The 26060-nt window shown below is 39.8% G+C and overlaps 1 protein-coding gene across 2 annotated transcripts in view; it reads left to right on the forward strand.

The window, feature by feature from the left end:
- The first annotated feature begins 968 nt into the window (after positions 1-968).
- DNAJC1 (DnaJ heat shock protein family (Hsp40) member C1) overlaps positions 969-26060 on the forward strand; it is a 108431-nt gene continuing 83339 nt past the window's right edge. The window contains exon 1 of one of the 2 annotated variants that reach the window (XM_066561607.1): positions 969-1022. In XM_066561607.1, coding sequence (XP_066417704.1) covers positions 984-1022 — 39 coding nt within the window. In that variant the 5' untranslated portion in view covers positions 969-983. Of the gene's footprint in view, positions 1023-4727; positions 4918-26060 lie in introns of those variants that run through there. The other variant, XM_066561527.1, reaches the window with a different exon arrangement.

Genomic DNA, 26060 nt, shown 5'->3' on the forward strand with positions numbered 1-26060 from the left:
GAGACAGCTGAGCTGCCCAGACCAGGCATTATGGGCTATTTCCTAAATAATATTCTTTCATGTCTGATGGACTGCAATAGCTTTCTGTTTTTAGCTCTGTTGCTTTTGCTTCTCTTCCCATTCCCACATTTCTTTCTCATTACTTTGACTTACGTCTGACCTAAGGTATCAGCTGGTGTACACAAACAGCATACTCCTTACAAATCTTTCCGTGGGCAGGGTTGCTATAAAGTGGTCCTGTCCCCACTGTCCTTCTTTTCCCACTGCCACACTGGATGTCATCTTCTCTCCGTCTCCGTTCCATTCGCCTGATCGCGTGGCTAAACGCTAAACTGCATCTGCAAAATGCTCTGACTTCAGAAAAAAAATCCTTAAAAAGGCAATAGCCAGGCCAGTCGCCTATGGGGACGGAGCGCTGCGGCACCGCTCGGAGCAGGGCTGCTGCTGCTGCTGCCCCGCCGCTGCGACAGCACAGCCTCCTTCCCTTCCGGGGCGAGTCCTGCGGCGTTCCTGCCAGCTGGGATGTGACAATTCCTGCCAGCTGGGATGTGACAATTCCTGCCAGCTGGGATGTGACAATTCCTGCCTGCGCTCTGCCCTGCCCTGCCCTGCCCTGCTGCCGGGGGAGCTGCTCCGGCTCCGGTTGTGCTGCGGGGTTTTGGCCAGTGGAAAAGCCACTTTAAGCGGGGCTTTTGCTGCCTGCTCTGCCCTCTCGTTCTGGCTCCCTCGTCGGGGCTCGCTGTCCCCGTGATCGTGCGAGTGCAGCTGTTCGTGGGTTGGGCTGTGAATTGGATCAGTGAAACATCTGAGTCTTTCTGTGCGTGTGTACGTACGTGTGCGCGAGCAATTTTGTGTTGTGTTTTTGGGGCTTTTTGTTCGTTTGATCGTTTGTTTTTTGGGTTTTTTGGTTTTGGTTTTTTTTTTTTTTTTTAAAGCTGGATCATCTCACCCATTTGACTTCTAACGTGGCCCACACGAGCTGAATGAGCGCGGCTGAGGAGGCAGCGAGCAGAGGCGCAGAGGTGGGAAGCAGCGCCTGGGCTGGGGGGAGGGCGCAGGGAACCCTTGAGCCAGCTTTGTGAGCAGAGAGAGGCTCCCTGTGCCCTGTGACTGCCCAAAACCGTGCACAAAACCACGCCGAGCACCTACACTAACCAGCCGGAAGAGAGAACTGGAACAGACCGCAGAGCAGTCAGGCTGTCCAATTGCTGGAGATAAGGCTTTATCTTTAGGAAGAAAAGGGGTGGTCCCTTAATAAGCTCTTTCCCCTGGACGTCTGCTATTCACTTGGGACACCGGGATCGCAGGCTCTTTAGCTATCCGCAATATGATCGTGTGAATCCTACTGGGCTCATGAGGAATGTTGGTCTTTCAGTGCTGTTAAAAATGCTAATAATAACTTGTTCACGCCTTGGGCCTTGGGTGCTGCTGTCAATTAGTGTCAGAATAGAGATTTATTTAAACAAATTATTTCTGTAAATGCTTCTTTCCCTTATGCTTTGTAAAGTAGAGCTTCATGACCAAGTGGACCTGTTTCAGTGACACCTGTCTGCATGTGCAGGCAAATTTGGGGCACAGAAAGGAAATGCTATCCTTGCCTTCACAGCTCTCTCTCTGCATCCTTCAGTGAAAGGAACTGCCCAGCTGCAGGGCCTACATACAGGATTAAAAACTCTTCTCTGATCTTCTAGCAATTTAAATGTCATGGCTGAGTCACAGGAAAAAATTACTAATGCTTCCCAACAGGAGTCATTTTAGACAATGATGAAAAAGCCATGTGTAATCTTTTCCTTTCCCCTCTACCTTTGTGTCAGAGTTTGAAATAGTGAGATTTAAATCTTCTTCACCAGTCTCCCAACTCAACTGCCTGTGATGTCTCACATGTAGTTGCAGGCTCATAGAGAGGCCAAGCATTGCTGAATTTTATTTTGTTTGTTTTATATTTTAAATATTTCTCTGAAGGCAAGAGAGAGAACTGACTTGTATTTTAACTGGTTTTTTTTGGGGGGGAGGCCTAATGTGACTTTAATTGAAGTGCTGGAGAAGGGGGAAGTACTCTTCATTACTCTTATGACTTTAAAGAAGAAAACTGAAGGAGATTTCATTATTATGGAAGCACTTCTAGCATTTTAATAGTATTTTCAGCATTTTCTTCCCAAAATTTCAGTATTTATGCTTGGAGTACAGAACCATTTTAATGGAAACATTTAAACTAATCTCATAGTGTAGAGTTTCTTAAAAATCCCTTTTGGAAATGTTCTGTGCAGGATTAGGCCTTCTGTTCCAATGGTTTAAGGAGCAGAATAAAAATGAGTTTCAAATTTCTCCCATTGTTAAAACCAATTGGAATAATTTAACTGTGCTAACTTAAATTAAGAGATCTCTTAAATATGTATTTTAGATAATCATAATCCCGTTAACATTAGCACATTTTTCCCTATTATTCTTTCCAAATTCACATTCCTCTTGACTAAAAAAGCCATAATTTATCTGAAGAATTCTCAGGTATTTCTTTCAAAATATGCATTATCTGCTGTGTTCTCAGAAGCACTGGTGCCACAAGCCACCTGCAATTTGTGATCAGTGTTAGGAGAGGTTTCCCTGGTCTCAGTAGTATGGAATAAGTGACTTGTTTTTATCAGGTTTTTTGAAGGCTTTTTAAACAGTTTCAGCAAGAGCAGCCAGAGGTGGGTTTTGAAAGGAGTGATTTTTCATAACACATTCCAAATGCCAAAACATAAGATCAAAATAACAAATGCTTCTCTTCAAGGTTCATCATCGCACTACATCAACTGAAGGAGGTTTAGAAGCTAATGAGGCAAGAGCAAGTAGATATGAAAAATACAGAACAAGTCAGAAGGAAAGGAGAATTTGGAAGTATCTGTTAAGGGGAATGAAATATCACTAATCTCACATTTTAAAAAATCTTCCACCTGGTATGGAAATAATGCTACCTTATTGAACTCTTTATTTGCCCCTGGTTTCTGAGGATACTTTGTATTTTTAAACTTTGTTCTACAACCTTATGAGTAGGTAATGTTTTGAATCCAAAGGTGGTATTTTTGTGCAATTAAGCTTGAGACTTGAAAGGAAGGATAATGTAAATATACAGGGCAACAAATTTATACTGTGGATACTGACAGGCAAAACAGAACAGATTAACAAATAAGGACATGGGAAGAAATTTTTCTATACCAGGTTCAGTTGCTCCAGCCAAACAAAGCAGCTGATAAATTAACAAACCAATGACTTTACTTTGTCATTCTCTAAAAAAGAACGTTTTTTGGCTTTGTGATCAAGTGGGAGGAACCTTTTTAAAGATTATAAGAATGAACAGTTAAATGTACGTTTTCATGAAGGGTAAGTTAAAAGGGTCTGTATAAGGCACTGTTGGCTAAATTATCATTTCCTGGCAAATGGGTTTAGGACTCTTCAGAAAGCAGAGCCGGAGGCAGAATTGTGATCCTAAAAGCCCAGTGGGCATACATATGGGATATGGAAACATGAGTTTAAATATCAATCTAATTAATATTTAAATAGTTTATACAAAAGGGAACAGTTTCAATAGTAGAGAATACTTAAGACTACTCTATACTTTATGAGTTGGAAAATTGATAATGGTTGTGTTGGTTCAGCTCCTTACTCAGAACTGAGCAGAGTGTATTATAAAGCCACATCCTGGTATTCCCATGGAGCATCCAAGGAAGCACTCTACTGTACAGTGGTTCTGTAAATGGTAGCATAGGTGAATTCAGGTGCAGATAAGATTGGTACTTGGGATTTTTTTTTTCTTAAATTGCAAACCCTATTTTTTAAAATTTAGTTCATTAATATTTTTCAGATGAGTGAATCTCTCTTTTCTTAAAAAGATTCCCAGAGTGAGTTATTAACCAAGCCTGGTTTCGAGAGAGACGAAACAGATGGGGTGTGCCGAGGAGTCTGCCTGTGCCCGAGAAAAGTGATTTAATGCTGATAATTTGTATTGTTCGGCCATTAAGTTCCCATCTAATTTCTCATCTAGCGTCCCAGGTGAAACATTTCACATTCATTTAAGCTAGGAAAGAACGAAAGGTTCGGGGACAACACCTTAAAAATCGGGTTGATACTAACAGCAGGGCGGAGCGATTTTAGGGTACAATAGGTTACAATAGGAATCACACACGCCCTTAAGGAGTTAACGAAGAGAGGAAATCGAAACAAGATTTAGCGCGCGGGGGCCTCGCGGGCACCGCTGGCTCCGCGGGCACCGCTGGCTCCACGGCGGCAGCCGCGAGGGACCGGAGCCCTCCCCGTGTGTGTTCCTGCGTCCCGGTGTGTGTTCCTGCGTCCCGGTGTGTGTTCCTGCGTCCCCGCGTGTGTTCCTGCGTCCCGGTGTGTGTCCCTGTCCCCGTGTCCGTCCTCGCTGTTCCCGGCGGGACGGGGGAAGGGCGGGGTGGGGCGGGGCGTCCACGCGCAGAGAGCTCGCGCCAGGAGCCGCTCGCGCCCTTCCCCCTCCGGCCTCTCCATTGCGCGAGCGCCGGCGGTTACCGGGGCGAGTGACGTCACGAGCCGCGGAGGCGGCGATTGGCCCGCCCGGGAGCACCCCCCCCTCACCCCTCCCCCGCCGTGGGACCGCCGCTGCTGGGGCCGGGCCGGGCCTCGCGCGTCCCCTCAGAGCGGAGCGGCCGCCGCGGCGAGCGCGGCCTCCCCGGAGCCCCCCGGGCACGTCCCCGCTTCGCCCGCGCTCCGGTGCCGCCACCGCAGGCGGGGGTCATGGCCCGCCTGCGGCCCACGCCGCGCCCTCGGCTGCTGCCGCTCCTGGCGCTGCTGGCGCTGCTTGCGCCCCGCGCCCGCGCCTGGGACAGCGGCGACCTGGAGCTCTTCGACCTGGTGGAGGAGGTGCCGCAGAACTTCTACGACTTCCTGGGGGTGCAGCAGGTGAGCGAGGGACCGAGCCCGCCCGCCGCCGCCCCCTGCCCTAGCCCGTTCCCCGTTCCCGCCGGTCACCGGTGCCCCTGAGCCAAGGGCAGCTGCCCGGCTCCCCCCGCCGGCCCTCGGCCCTCGCCTGGCGCTGTCACCCTCCTCTGCCCTGCCCCCGGGCAATGCGCTTGTCCCTTCCCAGCCTCTCCCCTCCCGCTGCGGGGGCTCTGCTCTGCTTCAGGTACTGCTCTGTTGCTTCTCCTTCCTGCCCCACCAGAAATCAGCCCTCTCTCTCCCACACCTTTGTGTGTTCCTACTGCCTGTTGCTTTTCTGAACATATCCCATTTTCTCCAAATGCATCTACAGCCAGACAAAAGTAGCTTCTGGGGTTTTCACACTTCCCATTCATATCGTCGGCATGGCAGTTTCTCACCTTTCCCTCCTTCTGCATAGCTGCTATGTCCTTATCTTAAGATTGTGAATCACCATGTGTTGCGGCTCATATTTCTCTCACCCATGCCGTGTGGTAGACTGTGACCCTTTGCTGTGTTAATGGCTTGTAGATGGTTATATTTGTTTACTTTCCATGTACCTTGGTCATTGTGTGTGGTTTTCACCTCTCTCTGATCAGTAACACCTAATATTATCTTAAAGAATTTGTTATGCACCTTCAGTTAATTTTTCATGCCAGTGTGGTCAAGACAGGAACTCCTGTTAGGAACGCTTTTATCCCATGGTTTGTGTGTACATTTTGGATGTGGTTGCTGGTTTCATTGCTGCTTGGTATCTTCAGCTTGTATCACTTGTCTGGGCTCCCTTATGATGCCCTTTCTTTTCTCTAGATGATTTGCTCTATGTGTGACCCTACTCGGTGTCTCTACATGCATCTTAACCACTTTTTTTACTTTCTTCCAATCAGTGTTCTTCTCCTCAATAATGAAATACGCAATTCTTTATATGCTGCTACTTCACCCAGAATCTCTAAAAGACATTTTGCTCTTTCTCTGTCTCCTAGTGCATTCTGTACCCCTAATGCCTTCTTTTTCCAGTGCTATATTCTGGGCATTGATCCTATTTAAATGGCTTCCCTGCCAACCTTGAAGTTTATTCTGATGTAGTTCTTGTAGATTTTGAGAGTAATGACTGTATTTTCAGGTGCATTTCACTAAGGCCATGTCTAAAAAGAGAGGGAAGATGTCTGCAACGTATAAGTGTCCAGTTTTGGGAACTACTGGCTGTGATTGCGCTGACTCTGTTTCATCTCTTTCTTTCCTTCAGTCCTTCTTAAGCATGCAGTGTTAAATACTATGGAATACCATCAACTATACAACCCAGCAAGCGCTGCTATTCATGTTTCATTTTCAAGACCCTAAAAATCTAAGTGTTAATTCTCAAAGAAAACTTTAGTGTTAGATAATATAGGTATGCAAAACTTAGTTTCTGTTAGTGATGTTCAGGTCTGATATGCAACTCTTTGTTAACATCTTCCACAGTCCTTTCTTCTAGGGCCAAATCTCTACCTTAGCCTGTATGCTTAGCAAAATATTTAGCAAATATTCTTCTAGTTCACATTTCTACTCTTAGTCATAATGGCAAATTTGCATCACTTGCAGTGTGGGAGCAAGGAAAAAGTTGATGGAAGTGCAACACAAATGAAACAGAGTTTTTTTAGGGTTTTTGTTTAAAGTGTACTTTTGTTTAAAGAGGTCACTCATCTCGTCATTATAGCCAAGACTGGAAATGCAGCAGAATAAACCTGTGAGTGGAATAATGGAGTATGCAGTGTTGGGAGTTGAGCTTCAATAGGAATCTGTAAGATTGGAAAATGCTGTGTGGATTTACAGGTTCTTTCACACTGTATCCTTTGTTCCTGCTGCTTGCTTCTCCAGCTCTGTATCTGAAACTTCCAACAGGATCCTTGTGTCATCCTGAAGGGATGTGGTCCTGCAGTGCCTTGCTCGGCAGCTGCTGCTGTTTAAATTACCTTATGAGAAGGGTAATGGGTCTTGTGACAGGATCAGGGGAAGTGCACAAATTCCAGGTGTGCTGTATCCTACCCTGGATGTCTCAACACAAAGCTGCCTTTTACCATAATATCTCAATGTGATGTTTGCACATTTCTTCAGGTCTTCTGCTATTTTTTAATACTTTTAATGGAGCTTATTTGTTTTGCATGTCATTATTGTGTTAGTTGGGATGCTTTTGACTGTAGTGCTGTAATTTCACTTTTTGTAGTTCTGGTACTAGAGATTTCCTCCCCTGAGTTCAGGTGGTTTTCTTGTCAACAAGAGTTGACTGTGTGTGGGACAATAGCCTTTATGCCCACTCCTTTGAACTCTTTAATTATCTTTCATTCATTAAGGCTTGCTCTTCCTGCCACCCATTCTTATTTCATTGCCTTGTATCATGTCCTGATAATACCTTCTTCCTTCATGAACTTCTGGGAGAGGGAGTACTTCTCCATTATGCAGGATGTAACTTCAATATCTGAGATATGGATGCTCAACTGTGTTTGTTAACAGTACTGTATCGGGGCTGCCAGATTTCTTCTAAACATGTCATCTTGTGTTTTGAAAAAATATAGGGAATGGCTCTAATGCTTCCTTAAGGCATTAAAGCAGCTTAGGTTTTGATGGGAGAATTGTGGCACTGATTGTTGAACTCATACATGATGTCAGAAGCTGATGCTGACCTCAACTGACAAGATGCAGAAGGCATTGTGGGAAGTGCTGTAGCTCTCAAACATGCTTTGGTGAAGCCTCTGCTGTGTGGATTTTTTCACTGAAATTGGAGAGAAATTATTAGGGTTTTGTTGCTGTTCTGTACTTGCAGGAATATGGGGTTTGTGTTTTGTCATTTTGAGGGCCTTGTGGAAGCCTCCTGGCATTGTCAGGTAACTCATCCAGCTCTGGTAAGGTGTTAAGTTTGAGCTGCTGCAGTTTTCTGATATCAATGGCAAAGATAGAGGGTGATCTAAACAAAGTGATTGTTGTGGTTCTGAATGTGGAACGACAAAGTAAGAATAAGATTGTGACTGTCTTGGCTGTTAAATAACTGACCTTTGTTCCTGATTTCAAAGAGGGATGGCTGAGCAATCTACAAGTGCTCATGGAATGGTTGAGGTTGGAAGGTCCCTTCTTGTCCAACCCCCAAATGTTAGGGGTGAGTACCTAGATTAAGAAGTATCTGATTTTTATACAAGGACACAATCTGTCTATTTGGGTTTTTATCAGATCTAATAGTACCATAGCATGAGGAGGTCTTGCACTGTTATGTTGTTACTATTGCTGTTCTGACCAACGTTGGAATTGCTCTACCTTCCCTTTCTTTGGTGGTTCTTAAATTGATGATGTAACTAACTTAAATGATTCATATAAAACATTGCTGGTTTCAAGAAGTTGGACCTAGCAGAATGGGGATGTAATCTTGGGCTTGAGAAAAGGTTGCATTTCCCTGTCCCCCAAGTGGTTACTGAAGAAAATAGAATCATAACCTCTTGACAAATCTGATGTAATAATAATTTCATTAATCACTTCAATATAGCCAGTTTCAAACCAACAAAGGAATCAGGACCAAATAGTATTCATCTAAAAACTCAGATGAAGCAGCAGAATTAAACCAGAGGCTATGCAGACTCAGTAATATGATGACCGGTTACCCAAGAATGAGAACACAGAAATGTAATGTTAACATCTTGGAAAAATTCCAGGAAGATCTGAGGAGCTACAAGCTTGTGTGGTGGACAAATGAATGGGTCAAGTTAATGTTATCATCTCTTACAGATTTTAATAGTTGATACCTTCATGAATGTGATATGCTTTGGATAAATCAACTTTGCATCAGTTGAACCTGTGGCTCTTCTTCCCAAAATATGCTTTTGATTATAGCTTGTTAATATGGCTTCAAAGGAATTATTTGTTCCTCCACTTTTTTTGACTTGCAGCCAGGAATGCACTGCAAGCCTCTGTATGTCTTTTGAAATTTGTGATACAGTTCTTGGATACAAAGGATCTGATAAAAAAAGTTTTAGGTAACAGTTATTTGTGAAGATGTATTGGAATGCATTCCAGCTGTATTGCTGGAATTGAGCTGTGTGGAGCTGTGTGTTGTACGTCAGGACAAGGAAGGGCTGCGTGAGGCTTTGGCTTCCACTGCTGGTTACATAAGGGAAGGGGTGGGGATGGAAGTTCTGCTAGGCCTGTGCATTGCAGGGAAACAAACACTCTGAGTGCTCCTTGGGGTAGTGGAAGAGGCCCTGGGAGTTCAGGTTCTTGGGGGAGAGTTAACAAGTAGGACTTGCTGGCCAGCATGGTGGATAAATATGTAACCTGAAAAATGCTGAGAGGGATATTTTCTTCAATATTGGCTTATGCCTTTCTTATGGCACACGAGCTTCGTATTGAACCAGGCTCTAATGTGTTTGTGTGCCTTTACTGCAGAGAACTAAGAGTGTTATATCCACTGCAAGATGATGAGTGTGGTAGATGATGCTGCAGCATAAAGTCAGAACTGTGGGTACAGAGCCTGATTTTGGTCTGAAGCCTATGAGACATGTTAGCAACTCCAAGAAAATGCATGACATGAAAACCAAGGAGTTGGATATCTATGGCTGTGGGAAACCACAATCTCTCCAGATGAGCTGGATGTGTTGGGCTAATAGGCTTCTTTCAAGAATGCTGGAACAGATGAGCTGTTGTGTACTGTGTTGAGTAGCTGGATCTGACAGGGTTATGTCTGTAGAATGCAATGTTTGCAATGTTTGGTACTGTGGAACTGATGTCCGTACTGTTTGCATTTTGGGGATTTTTTTTTCCTTGTTGTTGAACTAACTCCAGGCTGGCTGCATGGACTCAATGCCTGTTTGTGTTGAAGCATGCTGTTTGCACTCTTGTTTTCACACCTTGTGGTTCAGTTCTCTCTGAAAGGAATCCTGTTCATCCACTCCAGGACTGCTTCATGATATGCGGTCAGTAGGTACAATAAAGCAGTTTGATTTACACGCACACTCCTGGGCTGCACTAAAAGTGTGAGGTAGCTGCACCTTTAAGACTGTAGTTTCTAGTAAATTGCTGACACTGAATTGCACCTCTTGGCATTGCTCTGTAAGAAAAGGAATGAACACCACAACAAACTGTGTGGCTTTTATGGTATTATCAAGTGTTACTGGAGATGGAAGAAAACTCTCAGTAAGCTTTCTATGTGGTCTGTTTTATGCAAATGCATTGACCGAGGCATGCAATGCATACATCACCACAGTTCAAAAGTTGTGAATTTGTATGTTATATAAATGAAGTTCTTGGACATAGATTTAGTAACCTATTTTTCAGAAATAATGGCGATCTGGAAGTTACCAGTGTTGTTTTGTCTGATCCTGCTGTAGTTCTGGCTTTGAATGGGTTATTGTCCAGAAAAAAAATCTACATTAAACTATTTTTCTTATAGAACTTCTGGGGAGCTTTGAGTACATAGATTGGTCCCTTCTGTGTGGGAAGAGACAGCTCTCTCTCATGTGTGTCTGTCCAAGGAATACTCTTAAGTCCTCATCAAGAGCAGCCTATCTGTACCCATGCAGTTCTGTCTTTCTTGGCAGGCAAGGTGCACATAGCTAGAGCAAGGAAGGAGGGAAATAAGGAGGGGTAGCCCAGAAAGTCAGCAGTCTGTTTGTTCTTCCCCATGACAAGCTGGATCGCTCTCCATAGATGTATTTTGGTTGCTCTTCTACCACTTCAGGCTGTTCTCCTCCCTGCTGCTTTTTGAGGTTAGAGTATGTGGGTGCAGTGTTGCTAAAATCATGGAGTGTGCATCATCTGCAAACAATTTAGCAAAAATCTAGTAGTTCAGTCTTCCAAGCTTTGGAAGTATTTGATCAAGTAAGACAAAACTTCACTTGCATGTGATTATAACATCATTTCTTCAGATAATTTTGTCAAAACTATGAGCTGTAAGCTATTCTTGCTTTGTTTTGTAAGACTTTTTTATCTTGCATGACAAATAAGATATTCACTGTGACCTTCAAAAGTGTGCTGTGAAATGACATGGAGCCATGTAGCACCTTGGTGTCTCACTCATTTCTGACGAAGAAAAGTTGTTCAGCTGGTGATTAAATATCATGTCTAATGGTCTCAGCCTGTTCTGAGATTGCTTTCTGCTTCTTGTTCAAAGTATGTGTTAAGGAGATCTAAATTGGAAGGCATCAGATTGAAATGCACTGTCAATTGCAACATCAGAATTCTCAGTTAGATGAAATGTTTCCATTTTCTTGCTCCAAGCTTTCAAAAATAATTAACTTCCATAATACACAACTGGGTGATAGTAGTAGCAGACCTTTATTTGAATATTGAGGGATTTTAGTAATTTCTGAAATTGTATTTCTTTTAAGGCCATGAATGTGCTGTCAGCATTGAGGCATAATAGTAATAGTCCATTGCACTGGTTCAAACAAAAATATCATCAGAAAGTCCAGTTTTGTTTCTGGTGGATTTAGCTGTAATGTCAGTTCATTCCATAAAAGTAATTGTGTGGTTTTTCTTAGTATGTTACTGGGACACAGCTTTGCATCCCTTTATGGTTAAAAACTTCCTTTCTGAATATGTTACTTGTAAGTTACACATAGAACTGAGATTTTCAGCAGCTCTGGAAACTCTGCTTGTCCCAGAAGATGTAAATTATTAAGGTTGTGTGAAGTCATCATTGATATTATTCACTTGGATCCTGTAGAACAAAGTTGTTTCGATTTTGAGTAGTTTAATGGCTTGTAAGAGTCACCATAGAGAAGTGCTAATGATAAACTGCAGCATTTGTAGCTGGGGATGGTGCAGGGCACAGGTTTCTGTGTGTTTTGGGATTTTTTTTAAATTGCTGAATTTAGAGGTAAACTGCTGGTAATGTATTCTATTCTGTAAATGCCCTGCCTTTATCTTTTTGTTCAGTGTTGTTGCATATAAAAATGATTGAGACATCTAGACATGTAAAGCTTGTATTTTCCATAAAAATGGGTTTTCTGCATTGTTGTCTACTAAATTTCTACTTGGATGTTGTCCAAGAATTTTTTTTCTTTCAATGTTGTCTCCTTTTTTCAAGACACAAAAGTGCTTTGGAATCTACCAATTTAAGTAGTTTTAAAGACACTTACTCTTAACTTTCCCTGACAATTCATTCATGTAGTACTTTCCTGATTTCTTTCAGGTTATCTTTTTCTTCTTTCTTGCTGTTTAGAAGAACATACAGCAGTAGGAAATTATTATGTTTGGGAACCCAAGGGAGCTGACAGTACTCAAAGTGCAGTAAAAAGGATAAAACAAGCAGTCTTGAGTTGGTTTGGTTTTGGGTTTTTTTCTGTCTGCAGCATCAATAACGCTTCAGCTCTTTATCTCTATACTTCTTGTGTCACTAATTCTTTAAAGGATGTATCCATAATAGTTTGATCTTCAAATTGCAGAAGTAAAAAATGGTTTTGGTTGGTTTTTTTTCCCAAGTAGTTCTGTGTTTGATCTGTAATTCATTGAAGGGATTGACCAATTTCTTAGTGTAGAAGAGTGGGTAACCTGTGCTGGTGGCCTTTGGTGCTTACAAAAGCTCTACATTTTATGGTGGTTCAAAATTCATCTCCTTTGCTGAAGTTCTAGGTATGTGCCCATGGTGGTATCTGACACAGCTACGTAATTGATCTAACATGGGATTTTGTAAACAACTTCCCAGTGGGCCTTTTACTACTTGACTGCTGTGGATTGATGTGGATATGATGACTGTAGTCATCATATTTGTCTGTAAAGCTGTGTAAAAAAAATCATAGAGGCAGCCCTAATTTCATTCTGTTGAATGATAAAGCTTTTATGCTCCATCTACAGTCATTTTACAATTAAGATAAACAAGGTTTTCTAATCAGATCTAGAGAAAACTGTAGCTTCAAGGGAGATATTTGGAGGTATCTGTGGTGCTATTTTAACTTTAGGTATGTGGTAAAATTTAAAAAATAAAATGAGAATTCAGCATATAAGATGTTCCTTAATTGGTTTGGTGCTTCTTGTGCTCTCAGCAGAGCCGGCAACAAAGAGTCTGTGGTGCTGTTGCGCAGCTGAGCCAGTGAGAATGAGAGTATAAGTGATAACAGAGGGGTTTATTTTGTCTCTAAGAATGGGTCTGATACACATTAATTTCCTCCTTTTATTCATTTTAATATCTGAAATGTTTTGGTTTTCCACAGAATCCTAGTGGGCTAACAAAATTCATGCAGCATATGAAAATCTGCAAGTTTGCTTTTGATTTGCTTCTTAGTCTTTGTGCTTTTCCTTAGCTAGCTGCTGTGCAGGTTAGAAGTTTGCTTCTCTTTTGGTTTTTTTTTCCCTTGCAGTGTGAAATTGTTGGGTTTTGCTAAATTATGAGGAGATTTGGGGTTTCTGGGTTTCTTTTGTTTATTGTTTGTATGTCAGTCTTGTTTGGATGTTACTAACTCTGTGTAAAAGTGATTTGTAAACAGTCTCACATACCTGATAATGTGTTGTACACATGGTATATGTTATAGCTATGCAAACAGTAACAGTTTAAAGTGGAATTGTGTATTCCTGGGCTCTCATCTGAGGATTTGCTTAAGTGCAGATTTCCTAAATGACCTGGTTGCAGGCCTTGCAAACTGTTCTTACTGATGTCAAATGAACAGTGGGGTGAGAAGTGAAGAAGGTTCATATGCAGTCTCTGATAGATCTGAAACTCATCAGTATTAATCTGGAAAATTTGTGGAAGAAACCAGACGATGCATAGGAGCTGTTGAAATAAAGTTGCTTGGCAATGCTTGTATGACTGCAGAGAGAAGGAAGAACTAGAGGGGTCTTGCCACATGGGCTGTAATTATGAAATGCTGCTGTCTCCAATACTGTAAAGTACTTTCACTTGTTGAAGGAAGCATTCAGTACTGATGAGAACATGAGAAAGCTGTGAAATAGCCTTATTGCACTGATTTGGGTCGAATAGCTTCTCCTTTAAGGGACAATGATCGTTTATACCTACCCATAAAACTATTGGAAATGATTTTTTTTAGTGTGATTGATCAATGCTTTATTACGTTTTATTTATTTATTTAGCCTAAATTGGTTTTCTCAAACTGATTTAGGCTAGCTTTTATATTCAGTAATCACCATTTCAAACTCAGTGATTTCTGTAGTGTTCTTCTGTGGGATATAAATGCTGTGATGGGAGCGTAAAAGAGTTTGTATGCCATTTAACTTTGTGACAGTCTAAGTCATATTATGAATTGCTTTACTGGGTGTCTAGCAGTGGCTGCCAAAATGTTATACTACAAAAAAGTCTGTAAAATTTAATCCTACATGGAAGCCTCTTCCCATTTCCTATTAAGATTTAATAAAAATCTTATTCAATTCATGCATTTCTTTGAATTTATTTAAAACTTGAAATAGATGTGTTTTCCAGTCTGAGTCTACGTATCTATTGAATAAAAAGTATTTCTTCTGTCATGATGTAACTCGTGTGGCTTGTAGTTTCTGTTCTACTTCAGAATTTTCTATTTCTTCTTTAGTAGCCTTGCAGTTTCTGTTCTACTTCAGAATTTTCTATTTCTTCTTTAGAAGCCTTTCCACACTCCAAGCTAAGTCAGCAACATTCAAAACAAAGCAAAAAATTCAGATGTTGGCTTGTGTCTGTTGAGAATGGAGTTTTCATAGTTGAAGTACAGATTGAGGGGATCAGCCAATCAGTTGTTTTTTGCAGCTTATGATGCAAAATTTACAATAAATTGTGTACTCTATTTGGAAATTATTTGTAGCTGATTTATATTTATTCTCACTTACATGGTACAGAGTTCCCCTGCTGGAGGGCACTATTACTCCATGTAGTCAATATTTATGGTCTTTGTGTTTTCTGGTTGAGTAATACTAGGTGCTTAATTAGAAAGCAGTTGTGTGAGTTTTTGGTTTTGTTTTAAAGGAAATAAAAATTAAACTGATTGTCTGCTGGAGAGATAGAGACTTAACTTATTACTGACTTAAGAATTTCATCAATCATGATGAGTTTGGCCTTTCATACACTTACCTCTCTTACCTACAAACAGATATGATCTGTAGACACCTTAATTTTCTGGAGGAGATGCAGACCTCTGTTTAATGACCTTAGATTAAAGGACAATAGCTGCTGTATCAGTTAAAAAAAATAATGTGATTTTTAGTGCACTTGAGAGTACTAAACACCCTTGCCTTATCTGGCAACAGTCTGGAATTGTCTTGAGCAATGCATCCTGATGGTCAGTGAGGCCTGCTTCCATTGCATAGTATGGGCGTTTGTCTCCAGTTAGGGCATCCCTCCATGTCATCCATAAGCTCCTTGGATACCTTGGAGGAATGCTGTCAATGTACTGTCTGTTTCTACTCTTCTTTCTTATTGTTTATGCACTTCTGTATTATCCTTGCACTTCTTTCTTTAATAAAAGCAATTAAACCAGTGGCAATAGATGGTGTCACTGGGGAGCACATGTGAACATAACCATGTTTTGCAATCCATTTTCCCCCCGTACCTTTCAGCTGCCACAGTTTTTGATTAACAATGTTCAGAGGTGCATTCCTGGTGGTACCTTTCAGTCTGGTGCTGTACAGTGGATTTGTAGAACTGTCAGCAATGTCTTGGGTAACTTAGTGATTTATGCTTGCTAGCTGCAAGCTCTGCTTTGTGAGGAAAGGTGTAGTTTAAGGCAACAGTCTTAGCTACACTAAATCTTACCTCTCGCTTTTTTGCTAGATCACTTGGTTTGGTATTCCCTTGCTTGTGTCTGGTACCTACCCAAAACATTTAGCATCACTGCATGCTTGGCTCTTCATGTTGTCTTTGAAAATGCTGAATGAAGCCAGTCTCAGCACCAATCCCCCAGCAGGAGATCTTTCAGCTGCCTTTTCTCTGCCCTGAAGACTGGTCACTAGACCTTGCTTTTTGTACCCTGTTCATTAATTTTCTTTTTGTAAGACTTTTTCCTCCCATCTTGTGTTAAGTTAGTCACTTTAATAGCCTTTGGTATGAACCTTGTCAAAAGCTTTTTAAAAATTGTCAGGTCCCTGGTGGCATTTTCTTTGCAGCACTGGCTTATCTTCCTCACCTGAAGGTGTGCAGTTTTTAATATACATTTATTTCAACACTCTCAGGTGATAGTTATGGTCCTCACTTATTAGCATGTAGTTTGCCTGTTTGGGGTAATATGTCTCATACATATTTCAAGTTGAATTTTCTTCTCTTGACCTGCAAGGAACACAATTGGTGTGAGAATCTCTTGAACATCTCCAACAGAGAAGATTCATTAAGTGAATTATGAAATTACTTGTCTGTCTGTAGCTTTGTTCCTAAATGAAACTTTTCATATTTTTCATCAAGCAGTCTCTAACATTTTGATTTTGATTACATCTGAAGAAATAAAAGGGTTTTGAAAATAAAATAAATTGACACTCTAGTTTGCTTGGACAAGTACAAAAGTCCTCAGTAACATGCTGGAAAGAAGTAGCAATGTATTTTTTTGGCTCTGCATTCCATGAATTCTAATGGAACTGGCACAAAAATCCACCACGCTGCTGTTGTGGTTGTTTATTGTTAGAAGGAAGAATAGCTGCTGTTATGCCATTTTTCCTGTTTGATTAACTGCTCCACATGAGTGATTGAGCACATTTTCATAGGAACCCAGGCTTTTAACTGAGATATCCATAGGGAGTTCAGGAACATATAATCTGCTTCTGGTCCCTTTGCTTGGTTACTGGTCTCAACTCTGTAACATCAGTCATGGATAGTAGTTCTCTTTTCAGACAGCAAGACAGAGGGTTTGGGCTTGTATTACTACTTGAGTTAAGACTTGAGCAGAGTTGGTGTGTGTCCTGTCATCCCTCCCCTCCCTCCTTTTTGACTCACTGTTCCTTTATACCATAGTAAATCTGTGGATTTATTATTTCTGCAGCAAAGCTCTTACTGTGATGTACTTAAGTATATTGTTTTGGAAACAATAAGAATATTTTAATCCAGTTATTGTAATTCTGATGGTACCACTTACTTGCTATGTCTTTGCTTATTCCTACTGTCTTATGCAAGATTTTGGTATTGCATAAATCACAGTGAAGACTTCAATTTTGTGTTTTCTGTCAGGTGTTGGCATTGTGAGGAGAAACATGACAGGATTTTATGAAATACCCTCACTTCCAGAAGTTTTTAAAAGGTAGAGACTTGCTGAAATAACTTTTGCAGCAGGGAACTTGTTTGAAATAGAGGGGCTTTAATTGAACATACTAAAGCTAAAAGTTGTATCAGATAAAGGGTATTGAATTTCAAGTTTTCAGTACAGTTCTTTATTGTATAATCAATTTTCTTATTCTTCTAAATAGAGTTGATATGTTCATTGTTCAGGGACATAATAAAGTCATAGTTCTAGGTCCTATTTAAAGGAATTAAACTCTGTCTCTAATCCTGTGCGTTGCTTCCATGCTGTGCATGCACCTTCACTATCATCAAGAAATGTGAATTTATGGTAGACTGTGCTGTTTGCTAGCATCTGCATGTCTGATGTGGTACATTGAGAAGTCAAATTTGAAACACAAGGAAACAGTATCTAGAAAGAAGTGTGGGGTAATGAAAGATGAAATCAGACTGTTTTCTGGGAACAGTCATTTTGTAGGTACAATGTACTGGGTGCAGAGTTTAGATGGAGATTTTGTAGCAGAGGTGTTGGTGGTAAATACTTCCTGTTTTAAGTTCCATTTGGGATTGGCTCTTTAAGGCTGCAGTTTGTCTTAGTGTGACAGCAAATTGCAATGTATAGTTAGCTTTATTTTGATTTTTAGGTAAAACTAATATTTAATTCTCTCAGTCTCTGAAGGTGTATGTTTGAGTGGACTGTTTTTACATCCAAAATGTTTAGGTAATACTATATTCTCCAATAAAAAGGGATAGAGTTGGAGAGAAATACATTTGAATTGAAAATCATGCCCTAACAATAAAGTACTTTAATCTTGATATTTCCTATTTTAAATCTTGTTGTTTTAAAGTTTTCAGTACAAAACTTTTGTTAGCATTCATTTCATAATATCTGAAGTATAAAAAGTAAATTGGGACACCTGTTTAAAAAGTGCTCTTGCATAGGTTGCCATTGTGCATTGCAGAATGTTGACTTCCCTTGTAATGTATTTGTGAAAATAAACGCTGCTTAACATTGAATATGGATATCCACGTTTTCTTTCTAAGAAACATTCTTTCATTTGCCTTCTATGTGTTTGACTTCCTCAAAGTTCAGATTTTTAACACAAAAAACCTTTGTTTTGAAAAGAAAATATGACTGGTATTTAGACAACTGTTAGCAGGGGCATATATCCTTAAATTTCTGACCGAAAGGAAGCAGAAGGCTGTAAAATGTGTCTTCACTTCTGGAATATGTAAGATGCGTTCCTGTAGCTTCTGGGGTCTTTTCTAACAGATTAACTCAAAGACACTGTCATTGAATTAATGGTATCCCATTATTATCAGGGTATTGGTTATCCTGTCTGCTGTCATGAGATATGAGAGCCTTACATGACAGCTGGTTAGACGTGATTGGATTGATACTATGGCCAGGAAAGACAGTACTGGATGAGGTTGCTTTCTGAAATTGATTTCTCCGTCAAGATAGAATTGTATCTTGATCAAGTATTCAATATTTTGCAATTCAGCTAAGACAAATATACAAACTATTTCCCGTTCCAGTTACAAGTGTAGAACTTGTCATACAACCGAGCACCCACCCCACCCCCAATTTACACCGGGGTTGCTTGTGCAGTCTCAGTGTTTGGCTGCAAGGCTGAAAGGAGTGCATATATTGTAGTCATTGCCATGCTTCGCCTCAGTATGAGATTCACAGCATAGTTTAGTAAGATTTTTTTTTCTGTTCTTAAGGGGTAGCTTGCTGAACCAGAGGTTCCTCTTGGACTCTCCATTGGCTTTGGCAAAGGGTGGATGGATAAAAAGATTCACATATATAAAAACTAGCACTGTTCCCTCTGACATGCTCCCCCCCTCCCCAGTCTATTAGTGGATTTAGGCATGAAGGTGAGAATGCCTAAAAAGATGGAGTCTCGTATGAGTTGGCAGAGCTGAAAAATAACAAACTGTCACGATAAAAATCTATTGTTTGTCCAGTTAAATAGTGAAACCTGTATTGCCAGTTAAAGATGGGATGGTATGAAGTGGTGGTAGAAAGAAAAATTAAGACTCCATGAAGGACATTGATCTCTCAGATACTCTAAAAACATGGAAAAATCCAATGAAATGCAGAAATTAACAGATCTTTCCCCCTCCTTCCCTGCTTAACTATTGGGGTTTTTTTTGGTGTGGTTTTTTTTTTGTGTGCATGACAATTAATACAAAAGGTATTAGCTTGTGTGGTAGGCTATGGTAAGTGTAATGCAGGTAATTTTTCAATCTAGAAAAGGCTGTTCTGACTCTCAGCCCAAGGTGTGTGCTCTGGGATTTTGGTAGTAACAGATTCATATATGGGCAGTAGGTACCTTGGAAACAGGATTAGTTTTCCCAAGGATTCTGTCTTGCAATGACTTGGTTAAGGAAAAACATAATTGCAAGAGGTGAAATAATGCTCTAGATGAGCTGTACTAGTGTAAAATCTGTCAGTTACCCTGATGCACAGTGTAGGGTGGCACTTTGCTGAGGCCCAACGCTCTGGCAAGAGGAAGGAGAGCAGAAGAATAGAGTGAGCCAGCATGTGCTTGGAATAGCAAGCTACTCCAGGGAAGTTTCTTATGCTCAGTCTTGTTGGCTGCTTAACAGGCTTGAGGCCTTCTGTATTCAATTTTTAAGATAATTACCTAATTGGTGATTTTAGCAAGAATTATTGCATGTGCTCTAATATTGTGTTTCTTTTCAAGCATCAGGAAAAGTGCTGCAGTTTCTAATATAGCCCAAGGAAAGGAGATAATCTTCAAGAGATTCATTGCTGATCTTTTGATGACATTTTGAAGTTGCATCTTGCTTATTATGCTGTCCTTTGTTTTCTGTTTAAGTTGGACCTCGGTGGTTTTATTTGGATAAAGTGTGGACACCTATCCCATGTTCTGCCAAAGCCTGGTGCAGATGATATTTTGGATGAGTTGATTTTAAATTTCTAGGCCACAGCCTTTCTTCTAGAGTCCCAATGATAGTAGCATCTTGACAGAGAAGAGCAAAGGCAAGTTGTCTTCTGCTATCACTAGGATAACACCTGTAGCCCCAGAAAGGAAGATGATGCTTCCTTGTCGACTTCCTGTGTTTTGTTTTAGTTCAGCTTTGTTATGTTATTAACCCAGAAGAGATGCAAACAAAACTTCAAAATTACCTACACTTATAATTTTTCATTTCATCAGTCTCTTCCTTTCTCTCTAGACATCGTAACAGATCTGCCTACAAGGACTTGATGTGCTAGATTAATATTTGGCAACAGGTTTACAGTTTTTGCTGCCATTAGCTTGCTGGACTTCCTGGTGGTTTTGTTGTTTTGATTTTATCCTCTTTTTCATCATTTTCCCCCCAAATGAAATCCCTTTCTTCAAACTGTTAGTCCTAGAATAATGATGAAGTATGAGACAGTTAAGTAAATGGTTTCTTGTTCTTTGGTATGCCTAAAGCTGTTTTTCACCCAGCCAGTACTGAGGGTTTCATTAATGAGGGCGGTGTCCGGGGTCCCTGGTGGCCGCAGCTGAGAACTGCTGTGCCGTTCTGATGCTCCAGTGCTCTTACAGCTTTGTGAGTGCATCCCAGGAACCTTCTGCAATGCAGTTCTGGAGCCAATAATTGCTCTCTATTTTTTGAGGGCATTTTCCATGGCTTCTGTTCTAGTTGTTTTTTGGTTTTCTTTCACTCTAATTTTTAGTGGCTGCAAGAATGAGCAGTCTGAGTCCTCTCTGTTCTGCTTGGGTTATACTGTACTTTGCCTTCTGAATTCTTTTCCCTTTTTATTTGTTCTCTCATTAAGAACTAGAATTATCAATCAGGGATACTTTACAGGCATATCTGTAACTTTTAAAGCACCCTTTCTCTGGTTACTTTTCTTATCAATGTGTTTGATTCTTCTGAGATGTCTGCAGTCAGTTCAAACTACATGTAATCATGTTTGGGAGGAAAAACTAAGGGTTTTAAAATTTCTTGTTAATGACCAATGTCTTCTGTTTGTCACTCCTAATCTTAAAGGTCATCTATTTTCTTTATTGTGTGTTTGGTTGGTTTGCTTTTAAATGTATTCCTGCTGCTATCAGATTTTACTGTGGCTTTCACTGCTCATCATAAATTCAGTCTGCCCTTTTAGCTTGGGAGCTAAAGTGGTTGCATGCACCCTGGTTAACTTACATTTCAATTACTTCAGGAACACCCTCTTTGTCTAATCCCTATGCTTTCTGTAACTGACTGTCTAAAATTGGGTTTGGCTTTTCAGCTGGACCTGGAGATGAATTGCCAAGCAACAGGCACTTAGTGTTGCCTTGATATTAAAGCTACATGTGGCTTTGGGCTGCACTTTACAGTTGCCCTGTATATTCCCATTTCTATTTTAATCCTTACATAGTTTGGCATTGTTGGTAGTGCTTTTTTATTTATTTGGTTTTTGTCTTTGTCAGTTCACTGATTTCTGTTCAGTTTTTAGTCTCTTCTTATTCATGTAATTCCTGAAGATCCATTTTTACTTCTGCCTGCCAGAATCAGTTCTAGCCCTCCTTTTCCAACACTGTAGAAGAAATAATTATCTTAAGTTTCCCAATATATACTTTTATTATTTGTGGCTTTTAAAAGTTATTCTCAAATAAATACTTGATGTGTTCTAAATTTCAATATGTAGGTGTTATACCAATTATTATTCTGAAGGAGGATTTTTTACAACTGTGTTTGAAAATTTCTGGTCTAGAAATGAAGTGTCTTTGGATGAGCAGGCTGGGTTCCAGGGACAAGCAAACACAGAAGTCAGGTCTTTCAGACTGACCTCTTCCAGCTGGAAAGTTTGACTGTCTGGAGGTTGCTTTTTAAATGGCACAGATTTAGCAGACTGCCTTGTGTGAGCCTTCTTTTCAGCAGAGCTCGCTCTGCTCAGTTAGAGGTAGGTAAGTGGCCACCCAGTACTTACACAGATCAGGTTGAAACTGTGGACTGCTAGACAGAGGATTTGGTAGAAGTAAATCAATAGTTCTTTCTTTACCAATGAAGTAATGATAAGGCATAGAATATCTCTGCTATCAAAACTGTTGTTGGTTTTGGGGTTTTTTTCCTGTTCATTATTCCTTTTTCTGTTTTTAAATTTCTGTGACAGAAGTTGATTTCCTAAGCTCCATTGCATGTGCTGGTCACTATTCTGTCTAACAGGACAACATCAAGAAGTCTTTGTACTTTATATTATGCTGTGGGCAAAATACCCAATTGGAATAACTGCTGAAAAGAAAATGTTGTGAAATAAGATTGTGTGCCTGCAGGAGCACATAGGAGCTCTTAGTGCAGTGACACTGGGTGTGCACTGGGAGGTTTATTGCAGTGCTATTCCTTGGTATTCCACCAAGGTCATGGTGGAGACCTTGTGGGCTTTCTGTAACTCAGAGCACTCTATGTGGGAGTGATGGGCAGCCATGGGAGTAGTTCTACCATAACTCACTGAGGGTTGAAATTGAAATAATCAGTCTTGCAGCCTGGGTTCGTTCTGCTGTTACTTTGTTAGTACTTTTTCCTATTTATTTGATCTAGACAAACCCTCCCAGTTTTTTGGTGTGTTGTGTGCTTGTCTCCCAGTAGGTCACTTGTGATTGTAGAGCATTACATAATCTTCTCCTGACATAACAAATGTCCACAGTTGATTACAGCTGTGGAGCACAAAGAGACTGACATAGCTGCATACTTGCTGCATTAGACACTGCTGGAGAGATGAGCTGCTGTTTCACTCTTCTTTTGAGATACTGCCAATAGGCAACACAAAGTCTGAGGAGATATTTGTGCTGTTCCTGCTAATTATGTTATGAAATTCTTCCTAATTGCCAAATTAAATATTATTAGTGTCAAGCATTACGTATATTATTCCTTTTAAAGAAATAAATTCTTTTATTGTGATGCCTTTCTTTTTCAAAAGCGAGTGTTGGGGAATATGGATTTAGATTTTTATTCTGTGCAATTTGAAGTAAAAATAAAGCTTACAAAAAGAGATCTGAAACCATTGCTGAATTTATTGTGTGAGGCACTATAGTGCTCTGGAGTAGATATACCAGAACTTCAATGAGAAGAACCATAAAGATTGTCAATATTCAGTAATTATAGTTATCTCTCTACCATACTGATCATTTAATCTGATGATTGAGATTTTACATTTTTAAGTTCAGTTTGGGTTTCTTACCACTTGATGGCAGTGAAGGAGCTAGTGTTGCTGGGCAAAGGTTCAGGGCAAGAGCCATTATGAATAACAAAAGAGGAGGTACAAAGGAAGCCTCTGACATTTAATATTGTTCACATTTCTAGGTGATATTACATATACCACAAATGACGGTAGATGGAGAAAAGCCTCTAGATGGAGCTTCAGTACTTTCAATGGGGGAGAGATTTTTATACTCAAGTGGCTTCCTCCTATTTATAATAATTGTTTCTAACAACAACTTTTCCATTTAGACCTGGAATGATACCAGACATTATCAATAAGTAATGTCAGTGCTTCTGCTGTTATAAGCATGCTACTTGAAGAACATGCAATTCTGAAATTTTTCTCACACCTTCTGTTCAAATCCTACAACTTCTCAAGATTGTTAATAATTCCCAGGTATTGTTAGAAATGTGTTTTGTAGATTAAGGATCAACATAATTATTCAAGATTTTTTAAAAAGAAGGTAGTTGGATTTCACTGGTAACCAAAAAGAGAAACTTGAAAAATACTGTTCACTGGAAACTGCCCTGCAATATTTACTGTTGTGCATGGTCTAGTCCATTGAAGAGGTGTTTGTTGTAACATTAAATATTATAATGCACGGATGTGTGTTTGAGGCTCTTTATTAGTGAAGGTTCTTTTGCACTTCCTACACCCATGTACACCTCTTGCCAAGCTGGTATGGGGAAATGAACCATATAATGGCCCTGCTGTAGTAATTGGCTCCACATGGGTGGACTCTAGTCCACAGACAAAACCTTATTTGAAGTAATTGGTGCTTTGTGTAGGTACAAGGGTCTGTACACGCAGATTTATTTTGGATCCTGGGTCAAACCTTGGCATTAGTAAAGGTTTCAATTTCATGCAGTGTCTTTGACGTGTAAGTGATTTTGAATGAGTATCAAAAACATCCATGCAGATGCAACTTGACTGAACTTTTTTGTTAAAATACGCATAGCTAATATTTTGCAGTTATATTTTTGATTGGATGATAAGTAAAGAACTTGGTTTGTTAAGTTTTCTATGTGAGCAGCCTGTTACTAATTTAAGAGAATGTCAAAAAGCAAACTCTAAATTTGCATAATTATCAAATATTTTAATCATTATCAGCATTATTCTAGTTCTATAATAGTATTATATAAACTCACAGTTAAAAATAAGTTAAAATTGCCAGAGCTATCAAATGTTTATTTTGGTTTCAGATGCCATTCTTATTTTTAAAAGGCTTTAAAACATGTTGTTCTTCATAATTAGTATTATTCCTCATATTAATGTTAGCAATTCAAATTGATGGACTGCTGTGCTGCTTAAGTGTAATGGCAGCCAGAGCAAACTTACTGGGGAAAATTCCAATTTATTTTATCAAATAAATACCAAATAAAAATTCTGTCAAGTGGTAGAAAGAAAAGGTTAGAAGATGGAGTCAAAGTTAGTGAGTATTTAGAATGATGGTTTTAGTCAGGAGAGACTCATTTGCTGGAAATGCCCTTGTGAGACTGTAGCATTTCATCTCTGGCATTAGTTTGTTGTGTGGCATAAAATGGTGTTGGAATGGGTCTCTTCTCAATGCTGTTTTCAGTAAGATTTGTTAGAAAACAATGTAATTTTACTCCATTACATGGTACAGCTGCATCTATTTAATGTCATTGGAAAATCTTAGCTACTGTGGTGCAATACAATTTTATGATAAGGTGGTGCAAGCTTTTCTAGCTGCTACTGTTCAATTTGGGGGAATCTGAAATTTGAAAGATACAAGAAAATTATAGCAGCATTTGAAACATCAAATCTGTTTCATGAAGTTAATGTTAACCTTACTGTGTTTTGCTTGCCAGGATGAACAGCATAATTGCCAAAAGTCAGATATGGGAAGAATACATCTATTTGTGCAAAATAAATTTTATATTTCTAGGTGATTGTTAAGAATTTTAGCAAATGTAACTTATAAAAAAAATCTGGTTGGTTGGTTTGGGGTTTTTTGGTCCTAGAGATAAACTTATCTAGCTGATGGGCAACTTATTCAGGGGTGCATGTTATATGACTGTATACAGTTGTTAAATATTGTGTGGGATAAATCACATTTTATAAAAGGGGGAAAAAAGGCTGTGAGTATAATGCAACTCTCGTGCTTCCTAGAGGGTAACTAGTTTGTGCTAAATAGTTTCTATATTAATCAGTGCAGTAGTAGCAAGTCCCCAGAAGCAATGTGTTACTTTTATTTCTCCTTATCTGGTAAAGAGTTGCCAATAATAGTAAAGGTCTCAATTTCTAGGTTTTATCTCTGTGGAAGTCAGCAAATTCATATTGATCTTTTTAAAATCCTCTGGCCTTTTTCTTTTACTGTGCTAACACTTGGGATAATTTTTGCCCTGAAACTGTCTCTTGGTTATATCTTTATATTAACTTTATCATTAAAACTTTGAGGTTTGTTGATGGCATTTTTATTTATCCTTGACTGCTGAGCAAATCCCAAATGGTCACTTCCTGTGTGGGCAGAAGGAACAAGTCAGTTCTTGGAAAAGGCATAAAATGGAACAAATTACCAGCCAGTATCTGGAGTTAATAGCCTTGAATATTCCTATGTTTACTCTGATGTGTATTTTGAACAAAGAATGCCCTTTATGTAGGTAATACTTCACTTTGTAATTTAGAAATAAAAATGCCTTACCAGAACTGAAGACTATTGTGAAGTTCATTTTCACATTTACTTGCTTTTTAATAGTGATATAGGAGATTCATTATTCAAAGCTACTGAATTACTGAAAATAATCAGAAGTTTTCCTTCAATGAAGA

This window comes from Molothrus aeneus, chromosome 1 (genome assembly GCF_037042795.1).
Source record: "Molothrus aeneus isolate 106 chromosome 1, BPBGC_Maene_1.0, whole genome shotgun sequence".
Classification (NCBI taxonomy): Eukaryota; Metazoa; Chordata; class Aves; order Passeriformes; family Icteridae; genus Molothrus; species Molothrus aeneus.